This window comes from Lytechinus pictus, chromosome 17 (genome assembly GCF_037042905.1).
Source record: "Lytechinus pictus isolate F3 Inbred chromosome 17, Lp3.0, whole genome shotgun sequence".
Lineage (NCBI taxonomy): Eukaryota > Metazoa > Echinodermata > Echinoidea > Temnopleuroida > Toxopneustidae > Lytechinus > Lytechinus pictus.
Window position 1 is genome coordinate 1,957,281 of NC_087261.1, and position 22,151 is coordinate 1,979,431.

At 35.6% G+C, this 22,151-nt stretch overlaps 1 protein-coding gene across 1 annotated transcript; it reads left to right on the top strand.

Annotated features, from left to right (window-relative positions):
- Window positions 1-943: 943 nt before the first annotated feature.
- On the top strand, window positions 944-20,568 carry LOC129280487 (ornithine decarboxylase-like). The gene is made up of 13 exons (XM_064112524.1): window positions 944-1,288; window positions 2,328-2,461; window positions 2,939-3,148; window positions 4,815-4,911; window positions 7,847-7,923; window positions 9,003-9,175; window positions 10,668-10,802; window positions 11,332-11,497; window positions 11,886-12,063; window positions 12,955-13,088; window positions 14,908-15,034; window positions 17,086-17,173; window positions 18,557-20,568. Exons 3-13 carry the CDS (start codon window positions 3,041-3,043, stop codon window positions 18,753-18,755), a joined length of 1,482 nt encoding a protein of 493 aa, XP_063968594.1. The 5' UTR covers window positions 944-1,288; window positions 2,328-2,461; window positions 2,939-3,040; the 3' UTR covers window positions 18,756-20,568.
- The last annotated feature ends 1,583 nt before the right edge of the window (window positions 20,569-22,151 follow it).

Consider the following 22,151-nt stretch of genomic DNA (forward strand, 5'->3'; position numbering starts at 1 on the left):
TTTAATCCCAAACTTTTTAGATTCTGCCAAAGTCTTTTAGAATCATTTTTATTTTCTTCTATTTTATTTTGTATTTAGGTATTCTAATTTGGCCTTTTTCACCTCTCTTTGAACCATATTTCTTAATTTCTTGTATCTTTTGGAAAGCGTATAGGCCTTAGGTTTCAAATGACTTTAATATCAAGAGGTTCCGGGAGCATTGTCGCATAATGTAAGGTTTGGGCCACGGCCCAAAGTAGTTCTGAACCAAGAATAAAAAAAAAGAGGAAATTTTAAGATATTATTTCTGAATATTTTTTTACTCATCACGCGACTGCCGCATATGGGGTGGCGGAACCTGGGGGGGGGGGGGGTGGGCAAGTGCCCCCAAAAATTCCCCGTAGGAAAAAAATATCCTTTTTCTAAAATGTAAAATTCCCTTTTTTTTCAAAATGATTGGGAGCGAGTCGCGCACAATTATAAAAAAATTATACTTTTCACTGTGGCGTACAGACCATAAAAAAAAAAGAAAAGGAAAGAGTAAAGGGCGAAATATGATTTTCTGAATATTATGTCAAAATCTATCACACAATTGGATTTTCGTAATGAAAATGTGAAAACTGTTGCTCGCTCGCAACTTAAAAAAAAAATCAAATTAACTCGATCAGTTAGTTTGGATACCGGCTTGGATCTCGAAAACACTAAGCTAGAGAGACAGTCATTTATAACGGGGGACGTCGTTTTCTCTATGAAATTTACCGACGATTTCCTATTATGACAAGTGACCCTCATTCATTTTTTTTTATATGTTTAGCGACCCTTGTTGATTCCAAGTTGGGATTATGAATAGCGGTCGACTCTTTTGTGATTCTTGATGAAGACCGTCATGGTGAATTATGGGTAGGTCCTAGATCTATGCCCCAATTCCTCCTGTGTGGTGGCGGCCTTCACACCCACCCACCCCCTTTCCCGCTGTCATGTAAAAAAACATGTAGGGTCTATATACATCTCTATGGGTCTATATTACAAAAAAGCATGATCTAAAACGGCCCCTTTCGATTTCTCACTTACGATCGCCGCGCGCTGTACGCGTACGTACGCAGCAATTACATACAGCGCGCGCTGGATTATATCTTATCATATTTTATGCATTCGAGTTTTCGTGTTCGCTGAATGAGGAATGAGAGAAATCTCGGCTTGTCATCAAGCCAAATGTCCGTCATTTTTTCATCTGTGGTTGTCCCTATAATTCGCCAAAATTCCGTCGTTTAAGAATTCCCGTGTTCGTTCGACTGAACTGTCAGTCCAGGTGAGTATATTATTTATAATTTTGTATGTTTTTCTAACTTATTTGGGGTGAGGACGAGGCGAGCCAAACGAAACTCGCCTCGTTTGGCATTGCGCTATTTTACATGTAGTATTGAGTACCGTATTGACTCTGCGTGGTAGGCCTAATTGCTTTGAGAGACGACTTCAAAAAACTGTTTTTTCTCAAGCAATTATTGAATGAATTTTCAGATTTTATGAAACAACGAATCCTCAATGATATTTTGATGTTATAACTTATTGAAATAATGGAATTGATTGCCTGAAATTATATTTTTGATCGTGCTTTGTGGGCTCGCTGACATCTGCGACCGGAACTATTTTCATTCACGTGTTGTGCGGGCATATGGCCAAGAGAAATCGGAAATGATTCGCCCAATCGCCGGGCCAGTCAGTCGGCAAGCCCTCAAAAAGTAGCTTCTTTTATCCAAATGATATTCATGACGAGAGGGTTTTTGAATTGTTAATGAGATTGGTGGGGACGAAAACACCTCTTTTTATTAGGCCCTAGGGTAGGATGGAATTCCTGGAATGCTTGATGTCATTTCAGAAATGGAAGTTCTTTGCTAGTCACAAAAATCTCCCTCTGGAGTCCTACATAGTACATGTACATTACATTTACATTCCAAACAGACAATTTTATATTAAATCAGTTTCTAATCAATATTAATTTTGCTAACAATACTTCATAAAATATATTTATTCAAACCTAATACATTTATAATATTATTATTTAGGAATTTGCAGGTTTTTTTTCAAAGTTAAACAGATCTTAACATGGCATATTTAAATTGATGTATGTCATTCATTGCCCCACTCGAAGTGGGGCAGAAGGATTATTGTCACAGTTATTCAGTTAATTATTACTGCCCCTGGCATTCCAGTGGTTAATCTCTATTTCTACTAAGTATTGTTCATTCTTTGATCTTTGAAGTGTTTGCGTTCTTAATGTGATTTTCATTTTGCCAAATAATGAATTATGATAATAATAATAATATATATTGTTTACATTGTTATTTCAGGGTGGGCATTGTAACAAGTACTGGAGCACTGAGCCTGGCGGCGCACTTTACCGAGACCAGTTAGACGTTAACTTCGAGCCTGAGTGGGAACCTAGCTGATATTTACTGGGTTCAATCTGGTTCCAGTTTGCTATGTGAGTACAATTTGTATTCCATTCACTCATGTATACATCATAGAGCAGTCAAATGCTCTCTGGCATACTATATCTGATGCAGCAATGAGATCTATTACAATCCCCTTTTCCGTGTGATACAATACCAAAATTTGAACTTCTCATTTTTGTAATGTGCTTGGACAGATATGAATGATACAGTGATACACCTTCTCTAAATTATGTTGGAACAGATTCACATATTTTGTTCATTGTTTGTTTATTGTTGGAATGGCATCTGTTAAAAATCACGTACTACTATATCTCGAGTGTGAATAAAATCTTTTCTAAACATGTGTTTAATTTTCTATACATGTGTTTAACATGAGGGAAATTAAGGGTAATCTATGTGTGCTATTCAGTTTCAGTAATTTCTTATGAGATTAATACTATTCCAAATGTGGCACAAGTTACCTGGTTATTCACAATGTCTATTTCTTAATACTTTTTTCCTTACAGCCTTCTTCGAATTTCCTAGCACATCCCTTGACTTTGGCCTCGATTTGTGGACTATTTTATCAATCTCTTTGCTCAAGCATTCTTAAAGGAACTGTTACCATAATGGAACAACTTAATGCTAAAAGCCTGAAAACCGAGCTGTTTGACAGCTCAGAAATGACTCTCAAGGATATCATTGTATCTAAGATCAACGATCCCACGATGAGAGAGGTACGTTGAAAATGAAATAACTTATGGATCATGTATTTTATGTATTCATTGTAATCTGTTATTTTTAATTGTGAACTCGTTAATTTTCAGACGTTTTGATGATCATTTGTTATTAAAGCCGAATTGAATGTGAAATTTTAATTTGAATAACATGACAGGGCTCAAATTAACCCAAGGACATCCTAGTCCATGGTCTCTGATGTCCCCAGAATGGCATTGATGACCATCTAAATCCGTCTACTTGAGGCCAAAATAAGTGCTCTTTTTCCTGTATATATATTAGTGACCTGTGGTAATCCAGTGCATGTGTTTCAAAAGAAAAGTACATTTACTATTGATGCCCTTTTTTAATGGCCTTGGCGATGGATGCCTCCTAAAGTCAGCACTGCCTTCCCTTTTAAAGGTAAATGCTAGTTTTGGTAACGATATCAAAATGAGTTCGTACAGAATCCATTGAAATGACCACCAAAGTGTCTGTTTGTATAAATAAAACGCATGTGCCAAAGGATTCTGGAAGAAATTGTGTAATTGCTGAGAAATCAGCAAATAAGCACAGGATTCGGGTAGAGCGTCGGGCCCGACGCTCAAAGCAATAATTATACACTGTCCCACGTGCGCTTATCTGTGTTGGGGAAGTTCAGTCTGAACATTTTTCAGCGTAGATTGCAAGATTTCACAAAGTTCAGTTTATGTAACTGTACCAGATCTAGATCCTCGATGATATACATGTACTGACAATTAAGCCTGGTTTTACAGACTTTCTAATGAAATCAGTGTTTACTGCAACTACTGGAATTTCTCTTTAAGTGTTTGAATTCTTACTTTGAGCTCTGACATGGCAGTGATATGAATCCAGATGACAGAGAAATGTTTTTTACATTTCACCTAAAGGATTTCAGTGTTAGTAATGCTGGATATTTAGATGCACTAAGAATATAAGTAGCAGATTGTGCTTACAAATAAAAGGAAATAAGTATACATTCATGTTTTTGATTAAGAATGTACAATGAAAATTGGGAGGAAGAAAGATTTTCTTGTATTAGAAGTAATGAATGTAGGCATACAGTTTTGTTATTCTCTGAAAAAAAGTCAAAGTACATTATAGTGACTCATTATACTAAGCGCTTAGAAACACCATGTATTAAGCGCTATATAAATACAATATATTATTATGATTATTATTATTATACTTGAAAAAAATTTCAGAAGATATACTGGTTTCAGTCTGTTTTCACTTTTAAGTAGAAAAAACCCTGTGTTTCTCTGTGTGAGGAAAAATTATGGAGAAGGGGATGCATATCGGTAGTGAGTTTGTGAGGCCTAAAATATTGTCATGTTGCCCTATTTCAACCGACCCAAAAATGCGAAAACAAGGTGTTATTTATTTTATTTTTTTTGCAGACCCAAAATACACACATGCAATGTTTTTGTGAGAATATGTTACAATGTGGGTGAAGAACTTGCATTCAAGGGCTTAAAAAAGCTCTTATACTTTTGACTGCATAAATGTATCATCACATGCATAATTTTCTGTATGCAGCACTGCATCAAAGGTATTAAAAGAAAAAGAAGGAAAACAATCCAATCCATCTCTCTGATTTTGGGCCTCATTTGGGCTTGACGAAATAATACAGCTATTGTAATGTTGTATTGTTGTCATTGTTAGGATGCTGATGATGCTTTTTTCATTGGAGACCTTGGAGATATCATCCAGAAGCATCGCAAGTGGCTCCGAAATCTTCCAAGAGTGGAGCCCCATTATGGTAAGCAAAAGATAAAAACTTTGAATGTGAAAGACATAAAAGAGGGGTTTTTTTACGGGTTCTGTCTTTGTAAAATATTTTTTGTAGTAAAAATTGATTACTCTCCTACATAGCTTTCCCAGAAATTAACATCAGTTCTAACCCCAGGCTTCAGTTCCGAGGGGAGTTGAGTCTGCTGGTACTTAACAACCAGACTACACACCGACAGTGTAGCTCTTTTCATGTCCATATAGTGCATGGAGCTAATGTGTCCAGTAGCATGATTAAAGGGGAAGTTTACCCTGACAAAAAATAGCAGAAAAAATAAGGGTTAGGAATATCCATCAAAAATTTAAAAAAAAGTTAAATTAGAAAATTTGTTGATATGTGACATATGCGAGTCGTTTTCCCAGATGATATGTGGTTAAAAATTCAATGAAATGTCATTTTTTATAAAAAAAAGAAAATTGCTTTTAATGTAGCTTCTCTTAGAAATCAACAGACAAATTATTTCACACCTGCTCCTGAAAGAAAAAAGAAAAAGGAAGATTTTGCATCAGGAAGCATTATAAAATTTGATATTATTCATTTTATGTTACTTAACATTTGTTGCAGAGCTGGTCATGATGACATATACCAAAATCTTTAAGTTCTAGTAACTCTCTAATCTTTGATGGATTTTCTTTACACCTGCATCAATATTTTTTCTTTTATTTTCACAACAAACTTAACTTCAGCTTGAACTCTTTCCTTTAATATCCCCCTCTCTCTCCTTCCCCCTCTTTCTATACCCCACTCATTTTTTCTGTTTCTCAAATCAACTTTTTGGTTTTCTTTTTGTTACCGAAACTTAATCTGTGAAGGGGGGATAATTCTGTGATCAAAAGATAAGAGAGGCCAGATCAGGGTCTTTCAGAAATTCAGGTAGACTTGATTACTAGACTCTGATGCCCAAGCCTATTAACTACATACATGTAGAATCTGAAATGAAATTACATGTAAATGAATAATTTCAGTTGTAACTGTCTCAATCAAAATGAGTTTGAACAGAATCCAATGAAATTCCCTAATCACCCAATTAGTTTGTATACTGTGTACTGGTATGTAATAAGATATGTGCTAAATGATTGTGGTAGAATATTTGTAATTGCTGAGAGAATGAGCAATGTATGTATGCAGGGCATTGCAACCAGGTCATTTAAGAAATTATCTTTATTATAGCAATGCTACATTTTTGTACCAGGAGCACTGAGCTTTGGTTATAAAACCATGTCCAATGCATTGAAATGTATTTCTTGTATCTTGTATTTCTGCATGTTATATTACACTGTACTGCATACATGACCATAATTCCTTTTATACACACTGTAGGGTCTACATGTACATGACAGTACCATCACATATGCTATGCTTGTTTTCTTTACAAATAAGAATTTCTTTGCTTGCTTGATTATATGACTATGTTTACGAAGTTGCAGGTATCAGAAATCATACATGTACGTACGTTACATACCCGACTTAGGCCCCATTGCATAAAAGTTCCTATTATAGTAACTTTGCCATCCAATGGTAACTGTCATGGTAACCATTATAATTAGCCAATCAGAGTCAAGGATTTTAGGGAAGTTACCATTGGATGGCAAAGTGTATCAGAATAGTAACTTATGCAATGGGGCCTTGGTCTGTTTTTTTGCAAGAAAACAAAGAAATAAAAATTTGGGACGTACATGTACCGTATGTATTTCCAATCCCATTTCTGACTGCAAGACTAAACTGTCAACTAGCTAGCATGTTTATTATTTTCTAACAGTTTGAAAAGAGATTCTAAATTTTTTTTTAAAGTAATATAACTTGTGTCATAATATTTTGTATATACCCCAGACAGTGAGTAACTATTCAAGCTAATTAGGTAGAATATCAATGAGAGCTTCATAGCTTGAGGAGAAAATGGGGTTTGAAGTTTGTTGTTCCCTCAAGCATGAACAAAGTATTGTGCAAGATCCTTTGAAACTTCATGTACCGGTAGTTGTTAACACCAGGCAAAGGGTTTTTATATAGTGAATTATGTGAATTATATTGGAGTTTCTAACATTCCAATTTTTTCTTCCGTTGAGCTTTTGTCTAAATTTGAAGGATGTTTATCGCGCTCTCTATTTATTTCTATTGTAAAAGGGCCCTTATAATCTTTACAATTTTTAGTGATATCTAAAAGCTGGAAACACAAATTGTATCCCTGACATTTTCAAGCCATTCCATCCTTGATAGAGGGATTTACATGTGTAAAGCAAAAGGGGGGAAAATACCCAACTTTTACTTGTGACCGGAATCCCAACTTCATTAATTTCCATGTAAATTTACAAAATACATCCACTGAAATACATATAATTTAAGGACATCCGCATTTGCCTTATTTAGTGATGAAGTAGAACAGTGACCATCACTTTTGAGGGATTAACTAAAAATATTGGTTAACATGGCAAAGGTCTTGTTAAAAGAAAAAATCTTAAATTTTGATTTACAGTATCTTTTAAATATTTAATATTGTTCATATCAATCATATGGAAAATAAAAACAACTGGAAGGGAAAGAAGGTGAATTTGTGCCGACACTTTCAAGCAAACTAGGAAATAATTTCTTATATTTTAGGGGTGATTTTTTTTGCCATATTGGGGCTATCGCGGATTTTTGGAGGGCTATTTCTTTCAATTTTAGAGGCTACTTTTTCAGGGTAACAAGCAATTATGCAGTACAAGCAAATATCATTATTCTGCTATAGTTAGAACTTAGAATATTGATTTTCTAAATAATCTTGAATATTGTTTGTGACAGATCTTGGGGGGGGGGGGGATTGTAGAAAGAATGGTCACCCCAAAGCATGCATTTTGGGAGGAATTTTGCATTCCATTACTATAGCCAATGCCATAAACTTTACATATATCTTTTCTTTCCATAACAGCTGTGAAATGCAACCCAGATGTTCATGTCCTGAAGCTTCTTGCAGCCTTAAACATTGGCTTTGACTGTGCCAGCAAGGTATGCCAATCAGATAGACAACTCTGATAAAACATCCCTACCTGCATTTATTCATAACACTGGATTTTGATGTTTTGTTTTTGCTCAAATGAACGAGCATTTTATACGGGGGGGGGGGGGGTCAAAAGACAAATTAATTGTATGATGACATAGATGACTTTGGTAAATGTTAATAGTATGTAAGGGGGGGGGGGTGAAACATAAATTATATGACAACAGAGATGAAAGTAGTAAACGTTACTGGTATAAAACTGTCTGTCTGGGGATTAGAGCCCTCACAAATCTAGCTCTATAAAAGCTTTGAAAATCTGAGGTTATTGTCCTGAAAACTAATTACTGATGTTTATTAACTAACTGAATTGTATTACATATCAAATGCTCATCATCTTGGTTTGAGTTTGAGAGCTATTAGATTATAGCTGAAAGATTTATTTACAATAAATGTACAGTAGAGAATCAAAGGTACAGGTGATGTATGCATCAGTGCTCTTGGTCTTCGATGATATTCCTCTAAGTGAATTCAGATAGTTTATAAATTTTTTTTCAAGCTGGCCCTATTCACTTCTTCCCAATCAGCATATTACATTTCTAAATTGAATGTAGATATATCTGAAATGAGAATCATTGTGTTAAGTTTGCCAAGAATATTAGAAAAAAAAATTGTTATAAAGGTTATTGTTGCTTTGAAGATTGTTTCTTGCAAGCGATTTTATTTATTTTTTTGTTATCAACAATAGATCATGCACTTGGGCTGTCACGCTGTGTACAAAATATGTAGAATTTTTTCCTTTTCCTGTTTCTCTGTGTTAAATGGGCACTGGCCAAACCTGATAATGTAGACCATGCATAATGAAAGGTGGAACCATCACCCATATTCTATTCATCCTGCAGAATGTGATAGGTATTTCATTTCCATCCATTTTCAGCAATGCTAAACTATTTATAGACATTTAATGGCCATAAGCAATGGTTCCTACCCGTTTAAAGCCGTGTACAGCAAATTTTCAGCCATTTACAAACAATTGTAAGCCCTGTCTAGCCATCCTCTGACCTTAATCTCTATCATCTCCTCCCCACAGACTGAAATCCAGGAGATTCTCAAGATTGGTGTGTCTCCATCCCGGATCATCTTTGCCAATCCCTGCAAACAACGATCCCATCTCAAGTATGCAGCCGATAATGATGTACGTCTTATGACCTTTGACAACGAAGCAGAGCTGCTCAAGGTCAAGAAGGTCTTCCCTGATGCCAAGTAAGTATTACGTAATTTACCATCAGTGTGTTAAGTAGGCTCCCGGGCTCACCACTGGTACTGCTAACGTTTGAGGTCAACAGGTCAATATTTTGATGTAACACGTATAAAAACTGGCAACTAGCCATTCCTATGTACAATTTTTTAATCTGGAGCAAGCATGATCATGAAGAAAGGGGATGCATCCTTCCATGTAACGTCATTGATGAAGCAATTGCAGTGGCACTACCATATCTTTGTCCAACTCCAACAACTGTCTGCAGGGAGTCTATTCAAAAGTCATGCTGAGCATGTTACAACTCCCTCTTGTGTGTCAGTGCATTGGTATTACTTTAAAGGGGAATCCAGCCTTGGCCATAAAATGTTTTGTTGGGAAGGAGAAAAATAAATTAAACAGAATGGTGAAAGTTTGAAAGAAATCGGACAAGCAATAAGAAAGTTATAGCTGCTTTAAAATTGAGATCACTAATAGTATGTACATTTCAAATTGGCAACTGGGTAAGTAAGTTATGACAAGGGCAAGGACAACTTTCCCATAGGCCATGTACTTTATTATCAGGGATTTGTGGTTTTCTCCTAAGTACCCATTCCCCTGGGGCAGTAATCTAAATATAACCTAGGTAGTATATTGTTTAATGTCCTCATGAAAGAAAAATATAATTTGAAGTAAAACTTTGGGGAAAAATGACATTTTAGCCATAATATGTATTGGAGTACATGGAAGAGTAGTCCTTGCCTTACATCACTATGACATCCCATATGCGGCCAATTTGAAGTCTCCATGAGTATAGTGATTACTAATATTTACAACTTTTAAAAATTCATAACTTTCTTGTTGTTTGTCCAATATTGTTCAAACTTTCACCGATCAACTTGTCTGATTTTTCTTTTTCTTATAAAAACAAGTTTTTATTTGGGTTGGATTCCCCTTTAAATTTTTGAATACAGTCATATATATCATTAGTATCACACATACCCCCGAATTGTTATAATGATAGACACTTACATAGCGCCATCTATCTACATGTAGATATAATCTATTCCGAGGCGCTTTGTTATTACTATTAATAATACCCAAATTTAAAATGAGGTGCGTTTTAGCTCAGTGCATTCTAGGAATTAATCCTGCCGGGTACCCATTCACCTCACCTGGGTCGAGTCCAGCACAATGTGGATACATTTCTTGCAGAAGGAAACACGCCATGAGTGGGATGTCCTTCTGATTGAAAGATGGATGGTTGTTTTGATCTCTTACAATGTATTTGGCGGGTACAATGAAATTGCGGAATTATTTTCCTGGAATCGCATTGCAATTTGAACTACTTGTTTTTATAACTGCCAAACAATGTATCAATTTTTACATAGGACTACATAGTTTTACATAGTTGAAAGCTGTTCACTTACATCCAGAAATGCTAATCTAATTTGAGACGTAAACTTATTCCCTGAACATACATGAAATGAACCTTGTTTTATGTTCTGACTTGGACAGGCTTGTTCTTCGTATCCTGACTGATGATTCCACTGCCCAATGTCAACTGGGTCTCAAGTTTGGCTGCCATCCCCGTCATGCTCCTGCTCTGCTTCGTACCGCCCAAGACTTGGAGCTTGATGTCGTTGGAATCAGGTAAGAACGACAGAGAAGGGTCTTGTTCAGAATTTTGTTTTATGCTATCAATCTATTAAATAATTTGAATTCATTATATAGTAAATACACTTTATGGCTTTCAACCCAATGAATAAGATCGATCAATGCGATCTTATTTACTGGGTTGAAAGATATCAATTGTATTTACAACATAATGAATCTCCCCAGCAAGTCTTTAACATTCCAATCTGATTTGTGCTTATGACATTGACATTTCCATTGATTTTCTTGGGGGGTAAAACAAAAATGCTCAGGGTCATTTTGCAAAGAAGTAACTCTTTTGTTAACTTTGCCATCTAATGGGAGTTACAATGGTGACAATGAGCAATAGCCAATCAACATCAAGGATTTCATGAAAGATACCATTGGACTGGAATTTCATCTAAGCCATTGGGAATAATATTTGCAAACAAGCATGCATGCTAAGAAGAGGCAAGAAAACAAATGGAACATTGAAACAACTAATGACTAAAAAAAATTCTTCTGTTTTTGTTTTTTGCCATGACAGCTTCCATGTTGGCAGTGGATGCCGCGACCCCATGACCTACATCGAGTCTATCCGTAATTCCAAGGAGCTTTTTGACTTTGGCAATGACCTTGGTTTTAAGATGAACCTCCTTGACATTGGAGGGGGATTCCCCGGCCAGGATTCTGCACCAATCAAATTTGAGGAGGTAAGTAGCAACATGGATTTTAAATTTGACAATTAGATTTCGTAGGGATCTTATCAATGGGCTCATATTTCTTTTTTTTATGCCACTTCTACAGAACATTCCAAAATTCATGTGAGACCGTTTACAGCCCATCATCATGTCCCAGAATTTGAAGATTTCAAGATTGAATCTCTTTGATAGAATGTTTGTCAGTTATTATCTCCATCAGATAAACTTAACAGAAGCAAGTCCATAAGGAACTTGATGGAAAAAAGCGATAATGACTGATAATTTTGATTTTTTACTGAGGCTGGAGTGTATCAGTTTCTTCCATTTAGGAAGAGTCAAGCTCAAGTAGTTATTGTATCTTGTTGATATTTTGTACTCAATTTATGTTTCTTCCCGTTAGTTTGCGACAGTCATCAACCAAGCCCTCGCGGAGAACTTTCCCGTAGGTAGCGGAGTACGTGTGATTGCTGAGCCCGGCCGTTTCTACGTCGCCTCTGCCTTCACCTTAGCTGTCAACATCACTGCTAAGCGAATGGTAGCCAGAGATATCCCCACCTTCAAAGTCCACGAAAGTGAAGGTAGGCTTTTTTTTGGTATTGGTGGTGATTTTTTACCTGATTGCTAAGAAAGCATGAATGCTTGTAAGCAAGCAACCAGAGTACCGACGGCTTAAGGTCCTCTCCGAAGGACCTGGTACTGAGGATTAATGCCTTACCAAAGGGGTAGCGCACCAAGTGGGAATCGAACCCGGGTCACCGGAATATGAGTCCCCCGCTCTACCGACTGAGCTATCGCGCCTCCACAAAAATATTATGAGGTTGGGTGTGTTAGGACTTTTATTGGTGGGGGGGGGAGCAAGTTTATTCTTGTTAGAGAATTTAATTCAGAAAGCAGAAAGAGATAGCAAAAAGCATGTTGCAAAATCTCATTGCCTGCCTCGTTTTGCTTTGTTATGTTAGTAGTAGATCTACAATAATTAATAAGTTTCATTCTTCCTAGAGTATTGTCTGGATGTGTGTAAATATTACAATCAACTCCTAATAAGTCCAAGTGACGTAATTCGTAATATTTGTTCGTGTTTCAGATAAGTCTCGATGTGTATAGATTTTATGGAACCTGATACTGGTCAACTTTTTAAGTTAGAGGCTATTTTTTTTTGTATAGTTCCTAACGGAACTAATCACTTCATTCTTGAAATCCCAGTTACATAACCTGATTATCTATCAACAGTACAATGGCTATTCCATGAAGTATTCACCATATTCTGCATCCAGCCATTAATTGGTCTATTCTTACTTCACTTAGCAAACTGCTGAAGCAATGATAATTTGAGAGCATGACAACTCATATTAACTACAAACAGACAAATTAATTCAGGAAGTTCCCAACTTATGCGTGGTCGGTCTCGCATACCTTACAGAATTACGCACGAGTATAATGGGATTTTCTTTTAATTGTTTCACTGACAGATATTGTGGCCAACACCATATCTCCCTCCAAGTGCGATGAGCCTGCCTTCATGTACTATGTTAATGACGGTGTCTATGGCTCATTCAACTGTCTTCTCTTCGACCATGCTGAAGTCGAAGCTACCCTTCTGAAGGTGAATATTTGGTTATCCATGCAGTCTGTCATCAGTGTCTCCTTATGTTCATTCATTCAGCCCCCTCCCTCTTCTCAAATCAACAATGCATTTATTCATTCACAATTTACAAGGCCAAGAACATGGACATTGTCATCAATTTGTGGTATCCTATAAGTTCCATTGGTGGCATCGGATTATTGAATTATACAGTGCGTCCCAGAAAAAACGAAACCGAGATTTAGCGATGATTTATCATAACTTAATCACAAATAAAATAGACAAATGACCTACCAATGTAAAGCTTAGAATCTCCTCTTTCATCTGATATTACTTAGATTATTTCTCCTTCACGCATGAGTGAGCAAAAACAATTTGAAGAGGGGATACCAAAAAGTCATTTGGCGGGTTGTATCTGAATTTCAAAAAGAAAACCACATTTTCCAAAAGTTCAATATCTGCTCTTTAATTTGATACCTCAATTACAGAAAATGGTCAAGAAATAACAAAGTTCTGGTTATTTGAAATAAGGCTTGAATTTCAATAATTTCATTAAATGAAGAGGTTTTACAGGCTAGCGTTCAAACTCACTAGGCACTCCGTTTTGTTGACGATCAGCCATGCATTGAGTCTTTTGTTAACCATGCGATAGCTTCTGTGGGAAACCGGTGAAAACAGTTTATTTAATGAAATTATGGAAATTCAAGCCTTATTTCAAATAACCAGAACTTTGTTATTTCTTGACCATTTTCTGTAATTGAGGTATCAAATAAAAGAGCAGATATTGAACTTTTAAGACTTGTGATTTTCTTTTTGAAATTCAGATACCCCCCGCCAAATGAGTTTTTGGTATCCTTTCTTCAAATTGTTTTTGCTCACTCATGCGTGAATCAGGAATAATCTGAGTAATATCAGATGAAAGAGGAGATTCTAAGCTTTACATTGGTAGGTCATTTGTCTATTTTATTTTTCATTAAGTTATGATAAATCATCGCTAAATCTCGGTTTCGTTTTTTCTGGGACGCACTGTATATTAAAAAGAGAGATTTTAAAAGTGAGAGAGAAAATGCTTGATATTTCGGTTCCATGACATTTGCTCGGGCGACAATCGCTCTGCTGTGAATTCTACACATGAATGAAATTGCCAACTTCAACCCTGGATTTAACACTATACCCTGTCCTAAACCTATCCCTAAACATAAAATAAACCCTAAAATTGCAACCCGAACCTTATCTATTAGACAAAATAAAGCCCGTAGCAGTTGTGGCAGGAGCAAATGTCGTGTCACCGATATTTCAGTGTAACAAAGTCATGTTGCTATCATGTTATGCAGGCGAGAGTGGTAAGGTGATCCATTTGTTTTGTTGATATGATGACCCAGGAATTGCCGTCTGAATTATTCTATGATGGTTCAATCCAACCCTGATCAACAAAATGAACAAAGTTTTGAAAAATCTCTTGCAAGTTTTCATCAATTGTATCTTGGTGATAATATATGTCAATTAGGAATAAAGATATTTTTTTCCCGGGGGGGGGGGGGGGCAAGATGTGTAATACGTAAAACTAAAGAAACTGAATGCAAGGGAGTGAAGCAACCAATCTTGTCATGGCGGCACTTTTGCATTTTCTGAAGTGACATTGAAGGATTTTTTGCACACTTTTGGCACCATCACCCCCATCCCCCTTTCTTGCTGCCATTTTAGGGACCAATCTTTCTATCTGATTTATTTCATTCCATTGCCAGCTTGACTAGCAGATTGGGATCTTTGTGAAATGTTCTCTCATCATTATAAAACACATTAGATAGATTGTAACGGGTGACTTTGGTAACTTTTTTAGGAGCGTGTTGGGGATGTCCAGATGTTCTCCACCAGTATCTGGGGGCCATCTTGTGATGGTTTGGATCGCATCATTGAGAACCATCTCATGCCGGAGCTGGAAGTTGGAGAATGGCTTATCTTTCAAGGTACACTTTATTCTTTGTATTTCCCCTTATTTGTTGAAGTCTGAACATTTTTTTTAATAGATTATGAAAAGCAAGTGTTATTTTGACTTTTCTAAGATAAACCTCGTCTAAATGAAACAGATCTGTAGTCCTAATGCAGGTCTGTATGTATGAAATATTGGTTAATAATGTATTTTTTTAGAGGTGTTATTTTTTTTAGAGTGTGTCCTCACAAAAACTTAAATACTTGAATTTATTTGTGTAACAAGAAAATTGAATGCAAGTAGGACAAGCTAACCTCATACAAATTTAAAGCTTGGAAGAACTTTGCATCCAAAGCCAAAAGGTTATATGTATGACTAAAAGTATTGTAGAGATTTTTTTATCTTAGGCAATAAAAACTGCTTATCAATCAAATTCTTAACAAAATTAGCACAAATGTGAGTTTATTCATTAATTTTTGTTGGTCAATTTCTTTAGAGAATCGAACAACAATTTGGTATATCCTCTTACCATGTGTAATCACTAGATTAAGATATTGCTGAAGTTTGTTTCACAGTGTTAGAACGAGTCTGAAGATCGATTTATCTTCTTTGATTCTGAGCACTGAACTGCCATGATTGTTGATATGATGACCCAGGAATTGCCGTCTGAATTACACAATGATGGTTCAATCCAACCCTGATCAACAAAATGAACAAAGTTAATTCTTTTGGCAGAAACAAAAATCAGTGGGGCTCGTTAAAGGACAAGTCCAGCCCAACATAAAGTTGATTTGAATAAAAAGAGAAAAATCCAACAAGCATAACACTAAAAATTTCATCAAAATCGGATGTAAAATAAGAAAGTTATGACAATTTAAAGTTTCGCGTAATTTCACAAAATAGTTATATGCACATCCTGGTCAGTATACAAATGAGGAGACTGATGACGTCATCCACTCACTATTTCTTTTGTATTTTATTACTTGAAATATGAAATATTCTAATTTTCCCCTCATTGTCAAGTGAAACAATGATTAATTCCTCCCTGAACATGTGGAATTAGCATTGTTTAATACTATATGGTTTAGTCAAGTTGATCCTTATTGACAAATCTGTAAAAAAAATGAAATAATGTATAATTCAAACAATAAAAAACAAAAGAAATTGTGAGTGAGGGACATCATCAGCTGTCTCATTTGCATGTCACTGAGTTGTGCATATCACTGTTTTGTGAAAAATAAGCGAAACTTTAAAATGTCATAACTTTCTTATTCTACATCCGATTTTGATGAAATTTTCAGCATTCTGCTAGTTGATTTTTTTTCTATTTATTCGAATCGACATTTTTCTGGGGTGGACTTGACCTTTAAAAAAACCCCACTGTTTGTAAAAGCCCCTCTCACAATTGGTGGTGCGACTGGTTACAACCGTTGTGCTTGTGTGCAACATATATTGTGACCAAATGATCATAAATGATTGCACAAGCCATTGTGAAAGCCCCTTTAGGTAGAATTACAAAAAAAACTGTCATGTGGGAGGCCAAAACTGAGTTCCCAATCATTTTTGTCCCTTGACCATTGTGCTAACTGTTACATATGGAGATGATGATCAAGATTTGCAAGGTTCAATTACACTTTAATACAATTCTATTCCAGCATTTGGCTAAAGTTATTTATACTGTGTTACAGTGACTGATAAAAACATCTCAACTTGCTGTTTTGCATTTCATATTTCAGTTGTTCATTAATTAAGTCATGCCAAACTTCCTAAACTGCCTTTATGACCCCACCCTCCCTAGTCTGCATGCACAGACCCTGATTGAAACTTAAGATCAACAAGTGTGTCTTCAAACAAGACTAGCACACAATATAAAACTAGCACACATAAAAAAACAAAAAACATCAAATTTTTTCCCCAAAACCTTGTACAAAAACGATCAAATTACCATCTAATTGTGATTTCTTGCATGGTCAGCCCCCCTACTTTCAAAACTGTTCCGCCGCCCCTGAATTATAAGATAAAATCCTAATGAAACATCTTTTGGTCCGGTATAGTTCATATTTATTATCCACCTGTTCTTTCTTACAGATATGGGAGCCTACACTATGTGTGCCAGCTCTGAATTCAACGGCTTCAAACGACCCATCTTATATTCCATCATATCCAAGGAATATATGTAAGTAATGCGTAACCCATTAATGTAAAAACTTTGTAATGAATTACACCCTGTTGGATGTATGTTTCATGTTGTTCATTAATGTGGAGCGTTGTGGCCCAGTGGATTAGTCTCCGGACTTTGAAACAGAGGGTCTTGGGTTCAAATCCCAGCCATGGCGTAGTTTCCTTCAGCAAGAAATTTATCCACATTGTGCTGCACTCAACCCAGGTGAGGTGAATGGGTACCTGGCAGGAATTTATTCCTTGAAATGCCACAGCGCTGTAAAAGGCTGCGGGGCTTAAGCCAGGGTAATAATATCCAAGTCCTTTGGAAGGGTATAGAGACGTTATTTATGTGTTATGCGCTATACAAGAACTGACTTTTATTATTATTTCATGTGTGCCAGCAATGCAAGATTCCTCCATCACAAAATCATGTTATGGTATCGCACACTTACGAGACTAGGGTCAATCTCTCTTGCGTAGGTCATTCACAATGAATTGAGATGATTTGGAAGATACTAAGGAAATTCACCAGAAACCAAGAGTAAAATATATATGGTCTCACAAATATAGCAATTTTGTTTTTGATGCAGATTATTTGAAAACGATATCTAAGCAGTTTCAATTCCGTATTATCTTTCTGTGCCAGCTTTTTACTCTTGAGTTTCAAAGTCTCTCGTTATGTTTTGGTAAATCCCCCAAAATGTATAGCTGGCACTATTTAACTTGTACTTATATAAATGTTTACATCCTTCATATGTTAGGGTGTAGATGATTTGAAATTTGGCATGATTTTTTATTAAATTTCATTTTGATAGAGATCCTGACCAAAATAAAAATGAGATATCAGTCCTTCACGTATATAATTTTGTGGAGCTCAATAAATCACTCTCATTTTTTTGAGGAGCTCAATTGAGCTCCTCAGAATCTCTCTCCTTGAGGAGCTCAAATCAATTTGATGTATGCTAAATTGTAGATTTTTATTAAAATTTCAAATGCAATAGCTGTGTTGCTATTAATTAATCTGTGGTGAAACTAGGCCTGGGTCATTACGTTTACAAAATATCGCGCTCCTGCTTTCAAAAAATTACAAAAAATTGCTAAAATTTCACATTTTACATCTTTAAATCCATGAAATGGTCATCTGTTTTCCATGATTCCTTGAAATTATTTTGATTTAGTCAAAAACTATCAGGAAAATGAAGAATATTCAGCTCTTTCTTGACTCTGATTGATGATGTTACAAATGGTAAATATTGTAGTCCCACATGTAGACTTCCATGGTGTTGCAACTTTAACTGAAAACGATCTTTGATCGTTTGATCATTATTGATCGTTTTACACTTGGTCAACACCATGAAAATTTTTTAATGAATTTATGTTTCTCCCATATCCCCAGGTCCATCGTAGAGCGCATCACTGACCAGCCTAAGCCACGTAACAGCTGCAAGGCTTCCTTCACCCAGCTAGCTACATCACCACCAAGAGGCTTCTTTGATGAGAACAGCTGTTTGGTTGATCTCCCAGACCCACCCTACGATGACATCTACGGTTTGGTGGATGGGGGCGCCTGCAGAGAGATCGCTGCAGAGATTTGACAGTTTCTCAACAACAAAAACATATCCAGATACCCAAGATCCTAAGTCTCACTCTGATATTCTTGATCGGTAGCAGTTGGTTTCCTTAACAAAAGAATGTCATTATATTATTCTGTAATGTCATGCTTTATACTTTCACGTTTTCCTGTGATATATATCCATGGTAGTTTAAGTTGTGATTAGCTCCTTTAAGAATGCTTGATTGATGTGCGTTATTTATCCCTCCATATCAAGTTCCTTTGTCTTTTATTAGGCTATATGATCTTAAAGAGAGTAATTGCCAAGATGTGTTACTTGCTTCATTACATGTAACACATGTTGAAAGCCACTTTCTTTCTGAACACAGAGTAACTTAGCAGTTCTTTCCTTTATAATTATATGTATGTATATACTAACTGGAACTATATTTGTTGTGGTGTACTGTGGAAAAATAAGAAGCAGCTTACCTTAAAATAAATTTGTTGTGTCTTGGTTATATTACATCAGTAGGACTGGTATTTAAATTTATTTATATTTTGATTTTCGTTTTTGTGGATTTTTGATAAATGGAAAATATATATCATATACAATGGATGCTATTAACATTGAAGTGCCAGAAAAAGAAATTGCCTCCTATTCGTGTTTATCTTTTTGATTCACTGGAAATTTTCAAATGCCAAAATAAAGGCAAGGCACATTTTTTCATGTATGAAAAACTCAAACGAAACAGAATTTCAGGTCTTATATTTGACAATCTGCAAATTAACATTAATTGCTGATTGTGAGTCATTGTGATGGAGGATTCTTTGAAGTTTTCTATTAAAAATAGCAAAACATATTTGATATGAGCATTTATATTATATGATTTTTAAGTCTCAAAAGGCCAATTTCAGGTTATTGATGTATTTTGGTATTGTGGATATACAACATTTAAAATTCAAGAGAAAAATTATGTGTCTGATGTTTCCACCAAGGAGTAAGAATTGATGATTTCATTTACAGTCCTACCTGTAATGATTTTACTAGTAAGAGATATTTGCTTAAGTTTTCATCTATGCTGCTATATTTCATGCTAAGATTCTTCATTGGTGTACAAAATTAAGCAATTATTAATCATATGAATTCTAAATTAACAGAATTATTGGCATTAAAATTGATGTGTTTGATATCTAATGTATGCTGTTCTTTTATTTAGGGCATGTTGTATAATTTTCTTTCTAAAAGTAATGTAGTATTAATTAAGTGAGATCAGTATTATTCATTGAGTACACTGTCCTGTTCTAAATATAAAATGGTGAGAACTGGAAGCATGCATTACTAGACAAGTTTTATGAATGAAAGGTAATATTTGATTTGTCAACTATATATTATTGTTATCAATGTATTTGTGAGAACATGATCTTAAAAGTTAAATGCTATTATCCTAACCTTTCTCTAGGTTATTTTGGTATGTTTGTTCTTTGTAAGAAAAAGAAAAGTAGTAATGAAAGTAGAGCATAAATTGTTAGTACAGCCCATTTCTTCTCATATTGTTGAAGCATTTAGGAACAATTCAATATGAATCAAAGTTTAATTCTATCTACTGGAAAGCCTTTCAAACTTGACATATCTTGGCTCCATATATTTCATTTATTTGCAACATGGTTATACTCACGTATTGCATGATTGGTACATATAGTGGTTAAATATATATACCCTTGTATTACAGGAATGTTTAATTTTGTGGCTATCTGCTCTATGATAATTTTAAACTAACAAACTTGTTTTCATTTAACAATTTTTGGTTTACAGTTTACTCCATTGTAGTAGGAATAAATGATTGGCTTATCACGAATGAGATTATTTCTCTGTGTTTGTGTGTGTGTGTGTAATATCAGTCAGTGAGAACTAAAGTGTGAGGAAAATTAAATCATGGCTCCACCAGTAGGGAGGCTGTCAAGACTGGACTAAGTCCTGCGTCACATGGCTATGACACAACAATTGCTCCGGGCTTTATTTTGTCTAAGATGTAGGGGCAGGGTTAGGGTTGCAATAGGGTTTTATGTTAGGTTTAGGGTGGGTATAGTGTTGAATCCAGATTGGTGTTTCGTAAAGCTGTCCGTAAGTTAAGAGCGACTTTACAAATGACTGGTGATCCTATCTTAGGAGCTAAATCCACACCAATGAGATTTTGGTGTGCGTGCATATTTCACATCAAGAAAAGATCAAGTCATTCCCAAAGTCACTTCATTACTTTACAAACAGCTCAATGAAACACATCCCAATCCCAACAGGAAATTAGTCATTGGATTAGTGTGTGGAATTTATAGCAGACCAATTGTCGCTGGGGCAAATGTCACGTTAGTGACGTAACACACATGGCTTCTGGGTATTCAGGCCGCCCTTTACTCCCATCATTGTACAAACATGGTACGATAAAGCCTGGCAACATGCCTTTGTACACCCAGAGATACATTGAGATCATTGCATTGATGATCATTGTGTATGATCAATGGTAGTAATCGGCGCCACGGTCAAATACTGATCTTTATGTTACCATGCCGAGTGTTAGAAAAGAGATGGAGACATCAAAGTGAAGATGAGAAAGAGAGGAGAAAAGGAAAGTGATAGAGAAACGGGACATTTTATACATGTAATCAAGATGTTGAAAATTCATTTAATGAGAGCAAAATTTTGTGAAGGCGAAGGGTGTAAGTTTTGAGTGAAATTGATTTTAGAGATATATATAAGGGAATAGAGGGGATCAAAGGACAGTAAGAGCATTAATTTTTAAAAAAACTTTTCATTCTCTTCCTCTGCCTTCTTCACCCCAATCTGCCTATGCACTCCAGGGGCCTGTAACACAAAACTTAGCAATGATCTTAGAACATTTTTCTACAATTGATTCCATTGACTATAATGTACAATCAATCGTGAAAATCAAGCGTTCGATCAATCGCTAACCTTTGTGTTACGGGACCCTGGACTGATGATTCTGTTCATGCTCCTATACCCGATTGAAGAGGTACTCCAGGCCGAAGATAATTGTATATGAATTAATAGAGTGAAATTCACCGAACAAAAACACTGAAAACTCTATTTCTTCAAAAGCAAATATTTTTAAAGAAAGTTATTGAATTTTGAAGTTCAGCATTATTGCGTCATATATGCTCACTGTCATGAATATGCAACATGTGGGCTGGTGAGGTCATGTTTCTACTTCCATATTTTAATACATGAAATCATAATTATTTTATATTTTCATACATGATTATATGATATGTCTATGTGACAAAATAAGTTGCCACTGTCAACATCTTACACATTGAATAAGTTGTCAGTTCACTTTTTGTATTTCTTCAAACATGCTCGCTATAAAGTGTAATTAGATGTAATTAAAACATAAATATGGGGGCGAGGACATCCATCAGCTTGCTC

Coding starts and splice junctions, on each gene's coding strand:
- LOC129280487 (XM_064112524.1), top strand. CDS start 3,041: ATGGAACAACTTAATGCTAAAAGCCTGAAAACCGAGCTGTTTGACAGC. Junction 4,912..7,846: donor AAGAGTGGAGCCCCATTATG/GTAAGCAAAAGA, acceptor TTTCCATAACAG/CTGTGAAATGCAACCCAGAT. Junction 10,803..11,331: donor CTTGATGTCGTTGGAATCAG/GTAAGAACGACA, acceptor TTGCCATGACAG/CTTCCATGTTGGCAGTGGAT.